Source organism: Schistocerca piceifrons, chromosome 4 (genome assembly GCF_021461385.2).
Source record: "Schistocerca piceifrons isolate TAMUIC-IGC-003096 chromosome 4, iqSchPice1.1, whole genome shotgun sequence".
NCBI classification, from domain to species: domain Eukaryota; kingdom Metazoa; phylum Arthropoda; class Insecta; order Orthoptera; family Acrididae; genus Schistocerca; species Schistocerca piceifrons.
Window position 1 is genome coordinate 574,231,686 of NC_060141.1, and position 18,839 is coordinate 574,250,524.

Consider the following 18,839-nt stretch of genomic DNA (forward strand, 5'->3'; position numbering starts at 1 on the left):
ATCAAGTAACTAATGAGCAGGTGTTGAACAGAATTGGCAAGGAAAAAAGTTGCGGCACAACCTGACTAGAAGAAGGGATTGGTTGATAGGACACATTCTGACACATCAAGGAATCACCAGTTTAGTACTGGAGAGAAAAATCGTAGAGGGAGACCAAGAGATGAATACAGTGAGCAGACACAGAAGAACATAGGTTGCAGTAGTTATTCAGAGATGAAGAGGCTTGCACAGGATAGAGTAGCATGGAGGGCAGCATCAAGCCAGTCTTCGGACTAAAGACCACAAATTCAGTAACAACAAATGCCCACTGAAGACTAAGGACTATCATGGATACGATGGAACGCCTTGCAGATTGTTAAAGTACTGTGCTACACGTGTTAGCCCTGTATTTAGCAATATTCATAATTTTTCTTTTAGGAATGGTCAGTTTCCTGAACAATTTAAGTACTCAGTAGTAAAGCTGCTTTATAAAAAGGGAGAAAATGATAATGTAGACAATTTTAGACCTATTTCTATGCCATTAGTGTTTGCCAAGTTATTGAAAAGGCTGTGTATGTAAGGATAATTGATCATTTTATATCACATGATTTGCTATCAAATGTACAGTTTGGCTTTAGAAGTTGTTTAACAACTGAAAATGCTATATTCTCCTTTCTCTGTGAGGTACTGGATGGGTTAAACAAAAGGTTTCGAATGCTAGGCATATTTTTCGATTTAACGAAGGCATTGTGTTGATCACAAAATATCGCTCCAGAAGTTGGACCATTACGGAATACGAGGAGTAGCTTAAAATTGTTTCACCTCTTACTTTAGCAACAGACAGCAAAAGGTCATTATCCACAATGCTGAGAATGGCTGTGATGTGGGGTACAGTCAGGGGGGGGGGGGGGGGGTGCCCCAGGGATCAGGCCACTCCTGTTCCTTATTTATATAAATGATATGCCCTCTAGTATTACGGGTAACTCTAAAATATTTCTGTTTGGTAATGACACTATCTTGGTAGTAAAGGATGTTGTGTGCAACATTGGCCTTGTTTCAAATAGTGCAGTTCGTGACCTAAGTTTATGGCTTGTAGAAAATAAACTAACGCTAAATCACAGTAAGACTCAGTTTTTACAGTTTCTAACACACAATTCAACAAAATCTGACATTTTAATTTCACAGAATGGGCATATGATTAGTGAAACAGAACAGTTCAAATTTCTAGGTGTTCAGATAGGCCAGCCATTGTGGCCGAGCGATTCTAGGTGCTTCAGTCCGGGACCGCGCTGCTGCTACGGTCACAGGTTCGAATCCTGCCTCGGGCATGGATGTGTGTGCTGTCCTTAGGTTAGTTGGGTTTAAGTAGTTCTAAGTTCTAGGGGACTGATGACCTCAGATGTTAAGTCCCATAGTGATCACAGCCATTTGAACCACTTGTTCAGATAGATAGCAAATTGTCATGAAAGCCCACATTCGGGATCTTTTTCAAAGACTTAATCCTGCCATTTTTACTATTCTAACAGTATCTGAAGTGAGTGATCATTTGACACGAAAATTAGTCTACTTTGCTTACTTTCATTTGCTTATGTCATATGGTATTATATTTTGGCATAACTCTTCCCTTTCTAAAAGGATATTTTTGGCTCAGAAATGGGCTGTTCAGATAATAAGTGGTATAAGTTCATGAACCTCTTGTTGACCCCTGTTCACAATCTGGGTATTTTGACATTGGCTTCTCAATATATATATTCCTTACTGTCTTTTCTTGTTAACAATATTAGCTTATTCCCAAGAATAAGCAGCTTTCGTCAGTTAATACTTGGCAGAAATAAAACATGCATTTGGATCAGGCTTCCTTAACTCTTGTGCATAAAGGTGTGCAGTATATTGCTGCATCCATTTTCAAAAAGCTACCACTCAAATTCAAAAATCTTAGCAGTAATCCATGTGCTTTCAAATTGAAACTGAAGTGTTTCCTCATGGGTCACTCCTTCTATTCTGTTGAGGAGTTCCTTGAAAAAGTATGCTGATTCTTGTTGTATTGTTGATTGCGTTTACATAAACTTATGGACTGACTTTTTTGGTTTCATGAACATTTTATTTTTATCTGTTATTACTTTTAAGTTGTAATTTCATGTACCGACATGTTCCATGACCTTGGAGATTTGCTCCTCAATTTGGTCCTACAGAACTTGATGTATAAATAAGTAAAAATAAAACTTAAGGGATCTAATACTCCACACTTAGACCCATAAAATGCCAGTTTTGTTTCTCCTGATGACAAATTCCTTCTGAGTAGTATCCATTTGGAGATGTGGATGAAGACTGTTTTACCTCTGGAATATCTTACCCATGATGAAGCCATCATCATTAAACCCCACAGTACAGCTGAATGTTCCTGGGCAATATAATGGCTATAGTTCCCCCACACTTTCAGTTTATTGCAACAAAACACAGCAGTGCCATATTGGCTAGTGTTACAAGGCCAAATTAGTCAATCTCCTAACTGTTACCCCAATAACTAATGAAAAGGCTGCCACCCCTTTCCAGGGTATAATGTTGTTCCGACCTCTTGACCTCTCCACAGATACCCATCTAATGTGGTTGAATCTTTGGTATGGCTATCTGTATCATTGTGGCGGGCAAGCACCCCACCTCGGTAGGGTAATGAACCTTGTTTGGGGCGGGTGAAGGGGGGGGGGGAGTAGTAGTAGTAGTAGTAGTAGTAGTAGTAGTAGTAGCAAAAGTAACAATAATAATAATAATAGTAATAATAATAATAACCTGCTACTGTAGAAGACACATTTTTAAAGCACGGATTTTAAGTAGCCTGTTAGCACCCTTTGGTCACTGTTACTGTTTATGCTTGCAAGATCTTCAGCTGTTTGGTTACCCACAGATACAATTATGTTAGCACTTGCTCACAAGAATGTTTATTCACATGTGTCTAAAATGACAAAGACAAGAAAATGCTTCTGATTGTGAAATATGCACTGTTATTCATTTATTATATACAAAAGATGTGAAAGCTACTGAAATTCGTTGGCAGATTAGTGAGTGTCGGAATTGTTAGAAAATGGTGTAGAGCATTTAAAGATGGCCACGCATTGTGTGCACTGAAAAAAGAAGTGAGCTGCTCTCACTTTACCATTATCTCATACCTTTCCTCATATTTCAAGACGTGTTCTATATGAAATTGATAGGACACTTAAAGTACTAGAGGTTCTGCACATGCACTTGCAGCAGATTTCTATGATGATAAACTCAGAAGCTGGTCACTGGACACAATAACTGTCATAATATAGGTGGAAATTACATTGAAAAGTAGGTTAAGATTGAGGCTTTCATGTGAAAATAAAATTGTTGTAATGTTGATTTGCTTTTTATTTTATTTCAAAATGGTACTTACTTTTATAATGAACTTTGCATAATGCCGATCTTAAACCTACACTGTTCAAATAAGTGTTGTTCAGCAATAAATTTTTTTTATTACTCTACAGAATTCAATCAGATTTTGATGTACAAAATAACTGGTATCTGATGAGACTAGCATCAAAGATGGTTCAAAACATTCTAAACTTAAACTAATTAACTTTTTCTCTTAAGTATTTTATGGTGAAATTGAAAGGTTACCATACCAAAGTGGCCAACAAGATGAATTAACAATATTAACTTTTTCCTGAAGGTTCTGGGCTCTGATTTCCATTAGAGAAGTTTCATAGGAAATATTTCCTTTTTCTGTCTTTCCACTGGTTACAAAATAGGTACAGAAAGAACTTTTTAACATTATCAATCTGTTTCTTAGTTTTTATTCTAGTTATTACACTGTATAAAAGCTTTTAAAAATGTTCAACTCTGTTTCACAGCCTCAAAACAAGCTATTACTGCATAATTTTTTATGCATTTTGTGTTAATTTTTATGCATTTTCTATTAAGTGATAGTATATTTATGTACAAAACAGTTGTGAATGTAATGCAAGCCAGCAGGCAAAATCAAACAATGGAAAGCCCAGGATGGAATAACAATATTATGAAAAGGATAGATTTCTGAAAATATGAAGTAACTAAATAGAAAAAAAATTTACTCACCAAGTGGCAGGAGGAAAAAACGCACATAAAGGTGCTGAAATTTGCAAGCTTTTGGAGCCAGTGGCTCCTCCTTCTGGCAGAAAGGTTGAAGCAGAAGGAAGGAGGCAAAGGAAAATGACTAATGATCTTTGGGAAATGGGGAGAGATCAGAAAAGTCGCTCAGAAACGTGGGTCAGAAGAGACTTACTGGATGGGATGAGAAGTTTGGTGAAGGGAGGAGGTGAAAGGGAAATAGAGAAAGAGAAAAGGACTGGTGGGTGCGTTGGTGGAATGGAAGGCTGTGTTGTACTGGAGTGGGAGCATGGAAGGGGATAGGTATGTGGAGAACTGGGACTAGCAAAGGATGAGGTCAGGGGGGTTACAGGAATGTAGGACACGTTTCTGGGAGAGCTCCCACCTGCGCATTTTGTAAAAAATGCAGGTGGGAACTCTCCCTGCAATGCATCCAATGTTCCTGTAACCTCCCTCATCTCAGCCTTTGCTAGTCCCTGTCCTCCCCTTACCTTTCCCCTTCCTTGCTCCCCAGTCCAACACAATACAGCCTTCCATTCCACCAATTCACACATTGGTTCTTTTCCACTTCTCTACCCCCTTTCACTCCCCCCCCCCCCCCCTTACTCCACTTAGCAGCCCTACCCACCACAGCCCTGGATGCTCCCACATGCAGCACTACACCTTCCCCCATTCCACCCTGCTGTTCCCCCTCTCAACCCCATGCCTCCTCCTTACCCCCACCACCAGATTGCGGCTCCACAATCAGGTTTAGTCCCAACCTAGTATGGCTCCAGTGGTCAGAAACAGTGGTCATGTGTGTGTAAGTCAAACTTGTGTGGATGTGTCTCTCCTACTTCAGAAGAAGCTCTTTTGGCCAAAAGCTCATCCCCTCTATATGAAGAACAGAATCTATCCTTTTTATAATATTGTTAATGTAAGCCAATATAAGTTATACGATTTTTTATTGTTTGTACATGATTAATATTCATTCCATAATTAATAAAAGCTTCTGAGGACAATGTAATTTATGACATTACTTCAAGAGAATAGCAATACTTAAGAAATGATTCTCATTTACTTCTAAAAATAGGTTCTTCATCCTATTCTATTTAAATTCATTGTCCCAGTCATTACAGAGTTAAATTTAATGACAGTGCTAAAATTCATTGGAATAAAGAACTGTTTTATTATTCTAGGTATGTAGTTAATTGCTTTCAATACTGTACCATACACATACCATTACAATTTATAAGAAACAGTCATTCATAGTAAAATCTCTAGAGGATTGAGAACAAAAAAAGTCTTTATTTACTTTTGTTTATTTTTGTAGTAGTACAATTCAGATATTTTACTAATCTGTTGCTTCAGGCGAAACAGACTCAACTGAAGTATATGTTACAAGATGGGACTTCCTTTGCTTATACTTAGCACGATATACATTGTAAGAATGAGAGACACAGACATTTCTTAGTTTGTTCCATTTCCTCAATATTAAAAGTCCACCTATAATAATCAACAAAATCACAAGCACAGTTATTAAGGGTACAAAGGGAAAGTTACTTGTTTCCTGAGTTTTGATTCCAGTCTGATTTCTTGATTTATTTGGCCACAATGTTTGGTCATTGATAGTTTCTGAAATAATGGTGCTACGGGGCATATCACTGATAGTAGTAACAGTGCTTTCCTCTGTACAACATGTATCACTAGTTTGGAAGAATGGTGTCTCTTCCACTGATGAGTTTTCTTTAGTGTCATTTATTGTTGGGCAATATATTTGAACAACATTTGACAGTGGACCTGACAAACCCTCCTCAACTTTGGCATACATAGAAAGACAGAGACAAGTATTGAAGGAAAGATAGGGTGTATAATTTAAAGCAAGGCATTCAGGTTTTCCAGAAGGATGTGTCAAAACTGGTGCAACAACTTCTGCAGTCCACACTGACAAATTGGTTTGAAACATATGAGGACATGACTCCATCCTTATATATTTAATCATGTATTTGTCAACTGCAACAACAAAGAAGAAAAAATAATAGTATTATGTTACTGTTTACAGTAGTTACATAGTGAAATATGGAGGGATTTACAATTGCAGAAACAATTGTGGTATACATAGGACTAACAGAAAATTTACTGATAGAAATAAAATAAACATAAATGTAGTGTCTGTATTTCATTCCTTTAAAGGATGGCACATGTTTCAAAAAGAATATATGTATTTTGAATGCCTATATTTGTTAAACTTTAAGACATATGAATATGAAACTTTACACACATATTTACGAACCTCTCAAGTTCAGATTACAGATGTTCAATGTGTACTCCATCAGCAACACAAACAATATCAAATTGATACTCAGATTCCTCCCATACTCGAGCAAGCATGTCCTTCGTCACTGATGTTATGGCAGTACGGATCCAGTTCTTCAACTCTTCCAAGTTCTGTGGGAGTGGTGGTACAGAAACGTTTTCTTTAACGAAACCCCACAGGAAGAAGCCACAGGGTGTCAAATCCGGTGACTGTGAGCCCGGCTGAGACATGCTAAGTCATCAGCTCCTTGATGACGAATCCAGTGGTTCTGTAGAGTTTCATTCAGATATGGGGGTGCCCCATCTTGGAAAATGAAGTTGTCTTTGTGCAACCTCAACAACAACCACTTTTGTAACATAGCGAGATACTGCTGACTGTTAACAGTGCTTCTACCAAAGAAGAATGGTCTGTAAACAGATGATTGGTATACCACAAAAACACAATGACTTTGGCCAAATCTCGTACATGTTCAGTTGCTGCATGTGAGTTCTGTAGGCCCCAAATGCGAACATAGTGTTTGTTTACCTGACCACTAACATGGAACGTCACTTCATCACTGAACACAATGTGTTGTGTGAAAGTTTTATCAATGTCAATAGCATCAAGAATCTCATTACAAAATGCCACATGTTTGCGTTTGTCATCAGGAGGCAGAGCTTGTAACAGCTGTAATTTGTATGGCTTCATAACCAACTGACATCTCAAAACATGCCAAATTGTTGCTGTAGGCTGTTGTAACTCGTGACTGGCATGATGAGTTGATTTTGAAGGACTATATTCGAAGCAGTTTGAATTCAAGCAACATTTTCTTCAGGAACACAAGGGCGGCCAGGACTCTTTACTTTACATACACATCCTGTATCTAGAAACTGTTGATATCATCTGTGAATGTCCCACCCATTTGGAGGATCAATTTGCTACCTCAACCTGAAACATCTTTGCAGTGTAATCACAAAATTGCACTTCATAAACTTGAGAACACAAAATGATTTCTGGTGCAGAGTAGCCATTTTAACCATATGAAGGTTACCAAGCAAAACAGAAGACAACTGACATCCTACGGCTATTATATAAATTAGACTATGTATTTGTTTCTCCAATAGCCGAGCCGAGGTGCAGCAGTCGATAGTTTGGACAAAATAATACTCTGTTAATACGTATATTCTTTTTGAAACACCCTGTATATTACACTCTAAAATGGACACAAGTGTGTGATATGTGAGACCCACACATAGTTTCAAGATAGTAAATTACAACATTTTTTAACAAAACAGGAACTATTCATTAGGAAATACAGAGAGCCTTTGACTAACATTACAGCTCAGAAATATGCCTGTTGAAAGAATCGTGTCGACCATTATTTACCAAACTTAAAATATTAACTCTACCATCCTTATACAAATATGAGATTATTATATTTTTTTACACCAGACATGAATTATTTGAGGGAAACCATTTTGTCCATTCACATGATACCAGAAACAAAGAAAATTTTATGCTCCCCACCCACCACCTCAGACTGTATGCCCAGGGACCTCAATACATGGGAATGAAAATTTGTAATATATTAAAAGGGAACAAGTTGATGCAGATGAATTTAGGTTCACTTAAAAGAAAACTATATGAGGTACTGACACTGAAGTGTCAGTGGATGAATTCATGCAGGACAAACTGGAAATTTGAGCTGGGTACAATGTGTTATCCTTATAGTGCTGTTATTTATTATAGTGCTATTATTTATTAATGTAAAAATCATTGTAATTGTTTTATAAATTTTTGACATGTCTCCTGTACACAAACCAAATGGTTGGCAAATGTACGTCATGAGATGAATAAAACACAATTCACAATTCAGTGTATAAAAAGTGTGTGAACACAATAGCATGAAGTTAAAATAAATCGATGAAATAACAAATGCACAACAGAAGCTTGTGAGACATGTATACAAGAGTTCAGCAAAACTGTTACAAATGAAGCATGTAACTGGGTGCCCAATTTTTATGTTATCAACAACAGTTTTTTTTTTTTTTTTTTTTTTTTTTTTTTTCGTCCATGGTATTACTGAGAGGGATTTCTTAGAATCATCACAAAACTTAAAGCTAAAATGTCTTGCAGCTGGAATAATATTTTACATAAGTTGCTAAAGGGATGCAGAAGAGAACAAATGAAGCCCGTTATACCTAATATATACTGTCCTCTGCCATGTAGAATTCCCTTATCTCTTGAAAATTACTGAATTTCTATCAGCATATAAGGAAGGAATAAAAACTCTCACTAAAAACTGCAGACCAATATCATTAACTTCAGAATATTTTAAGTAACTTGAGAAAGTAATATTAAAACAAGTATAGGCATATTTAAAGGAATGTGATCAACTCAGCAATTTGCAGCAAGTTTTTAGGAAAGGAATATCTGCCGTGACAGCAGCAGCAACTTTTATATATGAAATATTAAACTATAGGGATAAGGGAGACATAGTAATAGAACTTCCCTGGATGTGAGTAAAGCTCTTGATACTATGGATCATTCCATTTTATTGCATAAATTACAAGAATGACTAAGGGATGAGAGTGATAGTTTTATAAGCAGTTATCACCTATTTCAGCACAGCAAACAGTGTGTTAAGCTAACACAGAGAATGAATGAACAGTTGCTAACAAGTGAGTCAACCAACAGGATACTTCAATGTGTTAAGCTGCAAGAAAGTATATTTTTCTGCTTCCTATATATGTTAATGATTTACTGAACACAAAAATTACAAATTCATAAGCTATCCAGATGACACATCTTTGTCACCTATGGCAATGATATACAAACTGCTGTCAACAGTAGTAAAATCAGTTGCAATATTCTGCCATCTTACTTTACTGTGAAGACAGTACAATGCAATTACTGCTTAACTCTATTCTAAATATAAATGTTACACCATTTACACCTACAATGGCATGCAGATAGACAAAGAGACACACATTTTTGTGAATAATTGGGGATGACTTGTCATGGAAGGAGCATACAGATCATATTTGAAAGATAGTAAAAATATCTATTTATCAAAACAGGTCTCAGCCTTCCTCAACCATGACAACTTAGGGAAAATATAATTTTCTTGATTGACAAATCTGCATCTGCTGCTAAAATGGCAGGTTATCAAGATTTAAGCAAGTCTGAACATGGCGTTATAGTCGGTGCACGAGCGATAGGACACAGTATCTCTGAAGTAGTGATGAAGTGGGGATTTTCCCATACCACCATTTCATTCCAAGAGACTTGGGCAATGCCAGCAGGACAATGCAACAATCCACACATCCAGAATTGATACAGAACACTCCAGGAACACTCACACTGGCCACCAAACTCACCAGACATGAACTTCATTGAGCATATCTGGGATGCCTTGCAACGTCCTGTTCAGAAGAGATCTCCAGCCCCTCGTACTCTGACGGATTTGTGGACAGCCCTGCAGGATTCATGATGTGAGTTCCCTCGAGCACTATTTCAGATATTATTCAAGTCCATGCCACATTACATTGTGGCACTTCTGTGTGCTCGCAGGGGCCCTACATGATATTAGGAAGGTGTACCAGCTTGTTTGGCTGTTCAGTGTATAATTGCAACACACTGATAAGGGGACATTTTCACAGAACTACCAGCAATAAAAAAGATGCAGACTGCAGTCCACATAAAATTTTACAATAGACTACAATCTGATTATAAGATAGTTTATTTGAACACCTTTACATAGAAGTTTCAAACTGTAATGTCGCCTTGTAAATTTGTTAGTGTATATAAGCAAAATTTGATTTTGTAACAGCAAACAGATAATTCCAGGCCTCACTTTTATATCAGTATATGTATTTATCATGCCCCAGTAAGAAAAGTACAATTGGAACAACATTGCATCTCATCATATTGTCATATTGTAATTACACTCAAGACCAAATCCGAAAGCTGGATTGTCACTGAAATACAACATTCAGCACTGAAAGAACGTTCATTAAGAACACCAACATAAAGCCAGAGCAGAATAAAACTCTTGGACAGAGAGTGCAGTTATTTATACAAACATTGAATATTCCAGGTTAAATACTGAGGCTGAAAAACAAAGAAGACAACATGTATCGAATATTCCAAATATACAAACATTACATTCATAAGACATTCCAGAATTCTTTCAGAAATGATAAATACGAAATAACAAATAGTTTCTGGTAATAAGGTTTGACCACTGAATCCCAGTACACCAGCTAGCGACGCTAACCACTACGACATACTGATGGCATCAGAACGAATCTGCAGTGGTACATGTTGCTATAAAGCATAGCAACACATTTCACTTTCTTTAACTAAACCAATGAAAGATGTGCCTGTGAAAAATGTGACTTCAATTAGTACTAGTGTAAAGAGCATCTACTGTGTCCAAGTTTGTTGGAATTTATGTGCAGATGTGAGAAAGAAAAAGCAATGACAGATGTGTAACTTGGACTGGCCAGTGAAGGGTCACTTGCATGTTGCAGTCATGCTTTGGGGGTGCTCTGGACTCCAAAGAAGAAAGGGCCTGATGACAATGGTAAAGAACTAAAGAAAAATGAACATTGTTATATAGACACTAAGCTATGATATCTTGAGTTAAGCAGAAACTTATGGTTTTGGTCAAGCATTGAAGCATCATGAATGAACATGTTGTCTGAAGAGCTTTGTTAAATATCAATTGTTGTGAGTTGAGAACTTATCTGAATATAGAAGATTTACAGAAACCATGTTTTATGATTTTGTTGTGAGTTGTTTAAATGGAGAAGTTCTCTTATAGCCCTAACCTCTCTGCAATCAGAAAATAAGTCAGCAGTCAAATACATGTCACTGCATAGCAGGACCACAACATCAAGAGAAAAGAAGACGGCAGCCAGGAAATTCGGAAAAGAAGGTAACTGTTATCAAAGGGAAAGAGTAAAGACTTGGCATCTCGCAATATATCAATCACTTAAAATCAACTCACAAAAAGAAAAACACCTCACATGGCAATGTATGTAAACTGAAATTTTTATTTATTTATTTAGTGCCCATTTGATCACATTCATGATATTGGACTTGTCAAAGTGCAAAACAATATAAAATTTTATATATTTACATTCATGTACAAAATAAAGTCACATATAACTAGTAATGTTTCACCACATCTAGTTGCTTTCTTATAAACATATCTTCATGATTGTAGTAACATAAATGGTTTGCTACTTGATTAGGCACAAGAAAATATAATTTTGTACATAGAGAAAATAAATGCATTGCTGAAAAATTACTGAAACATCTTGGCCAATTTTACTTAAGTATTAAATGCTGTAGTTAAATAGGCATAATAACCTGTAGATTTTCATATCCACATATATGGCTTGAAAAATACACAAATAATTAGACACATTAGTATATTAGTAAAAGGAGCTGAGTTTTATCTAGGAAGACTTGGATAATTATGAATTTTTGTTTAGAGAGATTATGAGGCAGAACCAACAGATCTGAGCAATATTGCAGATATTGAGTAATATTGTAGAAGCTGTTATTTGTTAGTATAGTTTTTAGTTGTTTTTTTAAAATGTGTTAGTGTTTGGTATGTTTTGAAGTTATCGGGTAATGCACTGTAGAGAATTTTTGTTTGGAAACTACACTGTTCTGATTTATTGATTTTCTGTGTGCATCCCTATGATAGTCATCCTGTTCCTTATTTATGTATTTTTATTTATTTATTAGTGCCCCTATTATCACATTTGTGATATTGGGTTTGTCAAAGTACAAAAAAGTATAAAATATTATATATTTACATCATGTACAAAATCTTGTCATTTGTATCGACAGATCTTTATAACAAAACATTATTCTGCTCAATTAGATTACAAAATTATATATGTACCGTACATATATATAAAATAAAAGCTAGCAAAACACCTTGGTTGATTTTACTAAAACTATTAAAGACCACTACTTCAATTAAATATGCACAGTAACATACTGCATAAAGGTGAGGTGCATAATTAGATACATACATGGATAAAAAAGTTTAGTTTTATCTAGGAATGGTTTGATAATTATGAATTTTTGTTTAGAGAGTTATGAAGCAGACCCACAGATTTGAGCAAAATTCCAGGTATTCATTAATGCTGTAGAAGCTGTTCTCTATTAGCAGTTGTTTTAGTTCTTTTTTAAATGTATTACTGTTTGGTATTTTTTGATGTTATATGGCAATGTAATGTAAAGAATTTTTGGCTTGTAAACAGCACTGTTCTGACATATAGATTTTATGTGCACATCCCTATGATAGTCATCCCTGTTCCATGTTTGGTAATTGTGGATCTCACTATTCAAAGCTGAAACTTGGTGGTTTTTAATGAAGCAGATACTTTCGAATATAAATATAGATGATAAAGTCATTATTTTTAGTTTCTTAAAGATACCTCTACATGATGCTCTGTAACAACATCACTTATTAATCTTATGACAAGTCCAAAAACTGATTGTTATATAGACAGCAAATAGATAAATACCTAAAGGACTAACCAGGGATATTAAACATATACAAAGAAGAACAACAATGTAGGAAAAAATTGATTGCTACTTACCATAAAGGAGACAAGTTAAGTTGCAGACAGGCACAATTAAAAGACATTTACAAGAAGCATTCAGCCACAGCCTTCATCAGCGAAAGAGAAACACACACCATTCATACACACAAGCATGTGTGCACACCTCATGCACACATGACCACCAGCTCTGGCAGCTGGGACCAGAATGCAACTACCACAAGGGACATGAGCAGCAATCTGCAGGGGGCATGGAGGGGGAAGGGAAAGTGACAGAAGTGTATGGGTGGGGGGAGAGGCAAACTCTGTCTGCAGAATGTGCAGATTCTAGAATGCCAAGTGGCACAGCATCAGGAGGTTGTGGGGCGGGGAGATAGTGAAAGATGGGCTAGTGAATTGGCATAAGGTGGGGGACGAAGTGTGGGAGACAAGAATGGGGAGGAGATGATAGGACAAAGGGGGTGAGGAGGGGGGTGGGGCTGCAAACCACAGTAAAGTGTTCCCATAGGGAATGTGAACACAAAATTAGAAAACTTACAGTGCACGAAGAGGCACTTCAACAGTCATTCTGAGGGCTATACGAGAGCATCAGTATTTAAACAACTCACTACAATATCACAGAACACAGTTTCGGTAGTGACATGGCTGCTTTCACAGGTGGCCCGGCCCTTGATGTGGTAGGGTAAACCTGTGACAGGACTGGAATAGGAAGTGCTCGGTGGGTGAATTGGACATGTCTTGCACCTGGCTCTTCCACTGGGGGTATAATCCTTGTGGCTAGGGATTGGGACTAAAATGTTGTAGAGATTGTGTGGGCAACAGAGTGCCACATTAGGGGGATGGAAGGATCTCAGGTAGGATGTCCCTGATTTCAGGTCATGATGGTAGGTTATCAAAGCCCTGGTGAAGGATGTGGTTCAATTGCTCCAGTGTGGGGTGGTACTGGGAAAGAAAGGAGAGACTCCTTTGTGGCTGGTTCTTGGATGTGGTGGGAGGATGGGGCTGTGAGGGGAAATGGCATGAGACTCGGTCTGGACTAGGTCTGGGAGATAGTGCCTGTCTGTCAAGGCGTTGGTGAGATCCTCAGTGTACTGAGCAAGGGAGTTCTTGTCACTGTAGATATGCTGTAGCCCGGGTGGCCAGGCTGTATGTGAGGGATTGTTTGGTGTGAAAGAGATGACAGCTGTCGAAAAGCAGTTACTCTTCGTGGTTGGTGGGTTTGATGTGGACAGTGAATGGAACCATCAGAGAGGAGGAGGTCAATATCTAGGGAGGTGGCATGCCTGCTTGAGGAAGCCCTGGTGAAGTGGATGGGAGAAAAGGTGTTGAGGTTGTGATGGAACAAATATTGGGAACCTTGGCCCTGAGTCCAGATCATGACGATGTCATCAATAAACCTGAACCAAACTAAGGTTTTGAGGTTTTGGGAGGCCCTAGATGGCCCATAAACATGTTGGCTTAGGAGGGTGTCGTGTGGGTGCCCTAATCTGTGCCACAGATTTGTTCGTATACCATCCCTTCAAAGGAGAATTAGTTGTGGGTTAGCATAAGGTTAGTAAGGTGTATGAGGAATGAGATAGTGGGTTTGAGTCTGAAGGACATTGGGAAAGGCAGTGTTCAACAGCACTAAGACCACAGGTGTGAGGGATGTTGGTGGATAGGGTGGTGGCGTCAACAGTGACAAGTAGTAATCATGGAGATATAGGAGTGGGGATGGTGGAGAGTCAGTGAAGGGAGTAGTTGGTGTCTTTGACATGTGAGGCTAGATTATGGTTAATTGTTTGGAGGTGTTGGTGAATGATGGCCTAAATATTTTCAGTTGGGGAACAATAACCACCCATAATGGGGTATCCAGGATTATAGGGTTTGTGGATTTTGGGGAGCATGTAGAAAGTGGGTGTGCAGGGTGTCATAGAGGTGAGGAGGGAAATTGATTTAGGGGAGACTTTCTGGGAAGGGCATAAGGCTTTGAGCAGGGATTGGAGGCTTGACTTCTGCTCCTCTCCTTTTTTGCTCCTTTTTTCCCCTACCATCCTGCCTGAAGGTGTGCCTGTTGGCATTCTAGTCTGCGCACATTCCGCCAGACAGCGTTCGCCTCCCCCCACCTGTACACTAATACTCCTTCCCCTTCCCCTTTCTTCCCCTTCCCCTTTCCTCCCTCCTCCAGATTTCTGCTTGCATCCCACATGATAGTTGCATTCCAGTCTGTGCTGCTGGAGTTGGCATTCATGTGTGCATGTGGTGTGCTTGCTTGTGTATGGATGGTGTGTGCTTCTCTTTTGCTGATGAAGGCTGTGGCCGAAAGCCATACGTACGCATCTTTTCATTGTGCCTGTCTGCAACTTAATGTGTCTTCTTTATGGTTAAGTAGCTATCTATCTTTTCCTGCATTGTTGATATCCCTACCTGGAGCTTCCATTGTTTGACATACAAAGAAGTGCTTTGGGAGATCATCACAGATATGACATAAAACTTGAACTGACAGACCCTTGAAAATGGACGCCAACTGTCCTATAAAAACGTGCTTACAGAGTTCCAAGAACCATGGTAAATTGATGTCAGGAATGGATACAGTCCCTTACACATTGTTCCCACAGGGAATGTGAATACAAAATTAGAGTACTTACAGTGTACAAAGAGACATTTCAATGGTTGTTCCTCCCATACTCCACATATATGAATGCAATGGAGAGCATGTCTAATATTTGATACTGTAGGGAGTACCCTCAAGCATGCAATTCATAGTGATTTGCAGAGTATGCACATAAATGTAGATTTAGTTGTCTTCCTGCCAAATCAAAAAGAGTCATCTATCACTTTCCACCCTCAATGGGGACTCATCTCAGATGAAAACGACCTGCAATTCATTGTACATGTTGAAGTGCTCACAGCAAGTGCTCTCTCATTAGATGAATCATAAGTGGTATACACACAGCTGTTAGCTTCACACATGTATCACCTTTACAAAGTATCCTGTGATATTACTTTTCTTCTGGTTGCCATAAGGGCAACCTGTAGTTGAGGTTTGGTCAGAGTGCTTAATATCACTTATTCTTCACTGAGACTTTTGGATACTGTGATTAAAAATTGTTGGCACTGTCTTTGAGCAAGTGGATACTGTGATTAAAAATTGTTGGCACTGTCTTTGAGCAAGAGGAGTTCTATCATATCTGAGTCTGCTCTGCCCTGATCTATCAGTGTTCTTCCACTCACATAGCTCGAGTGCCCTCATACCCTCACTATAGTGAAATACTTTTTTGCAGCACTGATTCCATGGCAGCTTTCTCAATTTATGAGCAGTTGCTCTAAATTTTCCTAAGTTATTGTTGTTTTGGTGACTTTTCCCATAATTCACAGAAAACCAGCTTTATATAATATCAAAGACTTGTGTGAAGAAATTTACTTTTACAGACATGTAAAGAAAAGTGAGAGAAGCACCACTATGATGGAACCTAATGATAAAAAGTTTCTGGCCACTGCATTATTATCCTGAGTTGATAAAATCAATGACATGTGGCACACAACCTCATTAACAATGAAAAGAGCACCAGCTGGGCTAAGGCTAAGATGTCTTTTGCTCCTATGAGCTACAATGGAAATAAAATCAGTATGGTGCATTGTACAGTGACTAGACAAGTATTCCACCAATTTATGATATTAGCATGTGAAGAAAGCTTACTAACACCACAGATATAGTCACAGCTTCTAGAAAAAGTAACTGGGAGTACTAGGAATCTAAATTATAACACACTTACATATGGTTTAGAAGATTAATAGACCTGACAATGGTAATTTGCAGGAAAATCCTCCAGGTTCATGCACAATGATATAGTTTGAAAACTTTGGTAAAGACTCCTGAATTCCAGAACAACATTTTAATCCTAGTTGTAAATCCATTCCAATTAATAGTCACTCCAGATTTATAACTTAAACAGAGCTGTTCCATCCTACACCAATCTCACCAAGGATCACTTTGAAATGGCACTCTTAAAATTTAGTTGCATCAAACATTGTTTGGCAAGCATATCACTTTTAGAGCTTCAAGGCTTGATAACATGGACAGAAAGACAAAAAAATTGTCAGTGCTGTAGGTTAATTGTAGTATTAACTCAGAAATCAGGATTGGTCTGCTTTTGCAACAGTTATATGTTGTTCAGAGTGTATGTTAGAAAGTCATAACATCAGTACCAATTGTATGGTTACAGCACTTACATACGTTATGCAGTTGTCACTCATTCATATGGATTGGAACATAAAACTGACAGTACCAACAGCTTCAAAGATAAGCTTTTAATGAAACTAATATAAAGCTATTAAAATCTGGTAGTTAGAAAAATCAGTATTCATAATATGAAAGAAAGAAGTGCTTCTTACTATAGCAAACATGGAATTCCTTTCATCTGCCAATACGAACAACATGAGTAGGGCTGGCAGATGGAAACAGCGAAAAAAATGGAAAGGGAATCTGCCCTGAGGGTCTAACACAATAAATACATCTAATGTAACAGCAGAGTGTCACTAATCACCATCTCACTGTGCAGTGGAGCCCTTGAAAAGTTGGTTGATCTCATAATAAGGAGTTGACTGTTGCAGCTTATTTCCGTGTGTGTGTGTGTGTGTGTGTGTGTGTGTGTGTGTGTGTGTTTGTGTGGTGCCCAAAATTATCCATTATTGTATTAAATCTAACATTTGTCTCTTGATGCAGAATAAAAGTAAGATCCCACACTAATTTCTGTTATTAACAGCAACTATGAATAGAAAACTGGTTAAATGATTCCAGGCTAAGAATAGTTGAAAGCGGTACTATAAAACATAACTCAGCTATGAAGGAGGCTACTCACAAAAGTGTGATTCATTATTGAATGCTGTTCATCAGGCCAGTAGTTTTACCAAACAGGGCTGACAGAAGCAATGTAAAAATTCAAACTAAATGCTATCCAATTTTATTCAATGTGATTGTCAGAAATTCTAGTAAGAAATGTGAAAAAAGGACCTACATCACGGCGGCTAGGGTGGCCGAGCGGTTCTAGGCGCTACAGTCTGGAACCGTGCGACCGCTACAGTCGCAGGTTCGAATCCTGCCTCGGGCATGGATGTGTGTGATGTCCTTAGGTTAGTTAGGTTTAAGTAGTTCTGAGTTCTAGGGGACTGATGACCTCAGAAGTTAAGTCCCATAGTGCTCAGAGCCATTTGAACCATTTTGAACCAACATCACAAAAGGGTTTGTTCTAAAATTCTGAGTGTCAGACTTACAAGAGGAATCACTTAACCCTGCTGTTCTGTTTGCTTTTACTGTACAAATGTGCTGTATGGCTCAATATGACCTGTCATAATAATACGCTGCAAAAAACTTCTACTCACGCACAATTTTCTTACAGTTGTAAGCCATTGATATTGTTGTGAAATTACAGTAAGTTGTTAATGACCATAGCGATGATAGTAATAGCAATAATAGTAATAATAATAATAATAATACACAGAACTTCACTAAAGAAAATTTATTATTTTAATATTCACGCTGGGTATATTAGGCACAACAGACATTTCCACCAAAAAGTCATCCTCAACAACTGTCTGTCCATCTCCCATATTATTTTCTTTCCTTCTTACTCATTGCAGTTTGGACACAAGTAGGTGATGTGTGTTATGTATACATATTTATTACACTTTCCACACAACATATTTGTTTTATTGACATTGCTTGAAGGACAGAACTTGTAGCGTGCACATTTAGTAAAGATCCTTGTTGTTACTGATTTAGCCACACCTGCCACTCCTTCACTGTCTTGGATGTTCCTAACCATTCTCAAAGAATCTTCTGTTCTTGTAAAATGCTTCCTTGCTGCAGTGTCCTTGCAACCAGTGAATTCCCAAGTTCCTCCAAAAATATT

The 18,839-nt window shown here is 37.9% G+C and overlaps 1 protein-coding gene across 1 annotated transcript in view; it reads right to left on the reverse strand.

Annotated features, from left to right (window-relative positions):
• Window positions 1-5,416: 5,416 nt before the first annotated feature.
• LOC124796013 (calcium-activated chloride channel regulator 1-like) overlaps window positions 5,417-18,839 on the reverse strand; it is a 134,203-nt gene continuing 120,780 nt past the window's right edge. Inside the window, exon 11 of the mRNA XM_047260096.1 lies at window positions 5,417-6,075. Within this exon, the coding sequence (XP_047116052.1) occupies window positions 5,417-6,075 (659 nt within the window). The remainder of the gene's footprint in view (window positions 6,076-18,839) is intronic.